Source organism: Zingiber officinale, chromosome 11A (assembly GCF_018446385.1).
Source record: "Zingiber officinale cultivar Zhangliang chromosome 11A, Zo_v1.1, whole genome shotgun sequence".
Classification (NCBI taxonomy): Eukaryota; Viridiplantae; Streptophyta; class Magnoliopsida; order Zingiberales; family Zingiberaceae; genus Zingiber; species Zingiber officinale.
In genome coordinates, this window is record NC_056006.1 from 36,920,739 (window position 1) to 36,923,452 (window position 2,714).

Sequence of the window (2,714 nt, forward strand, 5' to 3'; positions counted from 1 at the left end):
TTACACTTTACCCGTTTATAATTGAGAGTGGAAAACAGGGCCTACAACAATGATTTTGAACACAAGACATTAACTAAAATGCTAGAGAACGAGATGCTACAATAGGATATAAACACAAGATGCTTGGCTATTCATCATCAGTGTAATATTTTGATCAGAAATCATATAGAAGACACATGATAGCAGCTTTTCAATAACTATATAGAGCAGAAAGATAAGTAATGATGCATGTTGCTTTAAGCAAAAGACTTGTCACAGGAGTTTCCAGTTTATGAGCATTCTGACTTGCAATCCAAAGATCATTGTTTTTTCATCAATGTTACTAAAACCAAAGAATGCAATCCTGGTCCGAATAATGAAGTAAATATACAAAAGAAAACCTAATTTCTCTTCTAATATGATGAAACAGTTTTACATCTAAAGCAAATCAAGTGGTGTAAAACCCTTCATTCATACCATTGAACACAGGGATTAGGTAAACAAGCTTCAGTCATGGCTTATCCAAGTTGGAAGAAGCCACTGACCATTGTGATAGAATTCCTGAATCATTCAAAATTTCACCATCTTTTCCAAAAGTATTGTTTAACTGGTACCCTGCATGACCAAATAGATGACCTGAACCACTGCTGCTCATTGATCTTTCAATTTCTTCCATGTTCGAAAGGATCGAAATCGGGCGGTCTGGGATGAAAGGGATTGCTGCTAAATCAGTCTCTAGTATCTTCAAAATCTGATCCATTGTAGGCCTTGCATGCAACTGAGGGTGGGTAGAGAGCACAGCAACATGAACATACTTCTCCAGCACTTCTTTTGGTCCCAGTTCCTCCATTCCCTCCTCTATAACATCCAATGCCCTCCCTGTCCTCACCAAAGACCAAGCCCAATCGCTCAACACAAAAGCTTGCCCCTCACCGAGTGATATAAATGCCTTCTTCCCGCTGAGGAGCTCAAGTAGAAGAACTCCAAAGCCAAAGACATCACTTTTCTCACTCAATTGCCCATACAAAGCATACTCCGGCGACACGTATCCTAGGGTTCCGGCCACCTTGGTGCTGAGATGTGACATCCCCTCAGGTGCATACTTGGCCAAACCGAAGTCAGCCACCTTAGGCTCAAAATTCTCATCCAAAAGTATGTTACTTGCTTTTATGTCCCTGTGGATGATCGCCGGTTGAACTTCATTGTGGAGGTAGGCCAGTCCCCGCGCCGTTCCCACTGCGATCTTCTGCCGCAAGGGCCAAGTTAGTCTGCGGCGATCCTCCGTGGTGAAGAGATGGTCATAGAGGCTTCCGTTGCACATCAGGTCGCAAATGATGATCCTCTGGTGGCCTTCCATTTGGGTGGTGGCAATGCAGTAGCCTCTGAGAGCAAGAAGGTTGATGTGGCGAACGCTGGCAATGACCTCCACCTCGTGGGCGAAGCTGGCGTCCCCTGCTGCTGAGCAATTCTTGAAGCGTTTCAGGGCGACGTAGGTGCCGTCGCGCAGCACGCCCTTGTAGACGTTTCCGAAGCCTCCGTGTCCGATGATGTTTTCTCTCGAGAAGTTCCTAGTAGCCCGCTTGATTTCGTCGAAGGCGAACTTGACCAAAGTAGTGCTAGCGCTGATCGAGTCCAATGCCGGAGAGGGCCTAGTCGTTGTCGTCGGCGTTCTCCTCCGAGAGCGGCGGCGACGAAGACAGATCCAAGCGGCGAGAGCTAGGAGGAGGAGGATGCAAACGGCCGCAACCACGGTGTAGATCCAGATGGAGTTGCGGCGACGGGAGGTGGAAGTAGCGGAGAGGAGGAAGTAACAATAGACGTTGCCGGGGCCGAGGCGGCTGATGGCGGCGGCGGCGTAGATGGAAGGGTAGGCGGTGCAGTCGGAGACGTTTCCGTAGTTGGGGCCGCGGAGGTAATTGGAAGTGATGCGGGCGAGGCTGGCGGTGCAGGCGGTGCAGGCGGGGGTGGGGATGAGGGAGCGGTTGCAGTTGGTGACCATGTCGAGGTTAGCGGAGTAGGGGAGGCGGCTCTCGAAGTCATCCCGGGAGGTGAGATTCATGCAGCCCTGCGAGATCCACGGGGTGCGGAAGCCGCAGGTGGCGCGTACGTCCAAGGAGGCGGGGAGGAGTGCGGCCTGGAAGGCGGCCCAGCAGGCGGGGGCGGCGTCGAGGGAGGGGTGGAAGAGGGATTGGGTAAGTAGGAAGTGGGAGAGGACGAGGTGGAGGAGCTGGAGGAGGTAGTTGCATCGGGAGTCGGCGGAGAGGGAGGCGGGTGAGAGGAAGGGATGGATGACGGAGAAGTCGAGGGGGCAGGCGGAGGAAGCGGTGGGTTGAGAGAGAGTTGGGGAAGGCAAAAGGAGGAGGAAGAAGATGCCAAAGGGAGGAGCTGCCACTGGTTTCATTGCTACTTCCCGATTCCTATCATTGCCTTTTTAAAATCACTCAGTTCTGATGTTTATCTTTAATTAATAATCGAATAATAATTTATTGGGTGGTAGTAGTGGATTTGGTTATATCATAAATAAAATAATTAATTCGTTGAGATGAACTTTAGAAAAATAAAGGGAAAGGGAAAGGGAAATAGGTAATTTGGTCTGGTTTTCTTCTCCTCACGCTCATGTTGCAGTGTCTATTTGCATGTTCCAGCGGAATCTAAATTGGCGTGCTAACTAAACACGCAGTAATACTTGACGATTTGGATAGATGGACTGCTTTGTTCTTTCCCTTCTTTACGGT

At 49.3% G+C, this 2,714-nt stretch overlaps 1 protein-coding gene across 1 annotated transcript; it reads right to left on the bottom strand.

The window, feature by feature from the left end:
- Positions 1-215: 215 nt before the first annotated feature.
- On the bottom strand, positions 216-2,435 carry LOC122031997 (probable LRR receptor-like serine/threonine-protein kinase RKF3). The gene has a single exon (XM_042591237.1). It carries the CDS (start codon positions 2,378-2,380, stop codon positions 491-493), a length of 1,890 nt encoding a protein of 629 aa, XP_042447171.1. The 5' UTR covers positions 2,381-2,435; the 3' UTR covers positions 216-490.
- Positions 2,436-2,714: the final 279 nt, after the last annotated feature.

Excerpts from the sequence above, each read along its gene's own strand:
- LOC122031997 (XM_042591237.1), bottom strand. The coding sequence starts at position 2,380 with ATGAAACCAGTGGCAGCTCCTCCCTTTGGCATCTTCTTCCTCCTCCTT.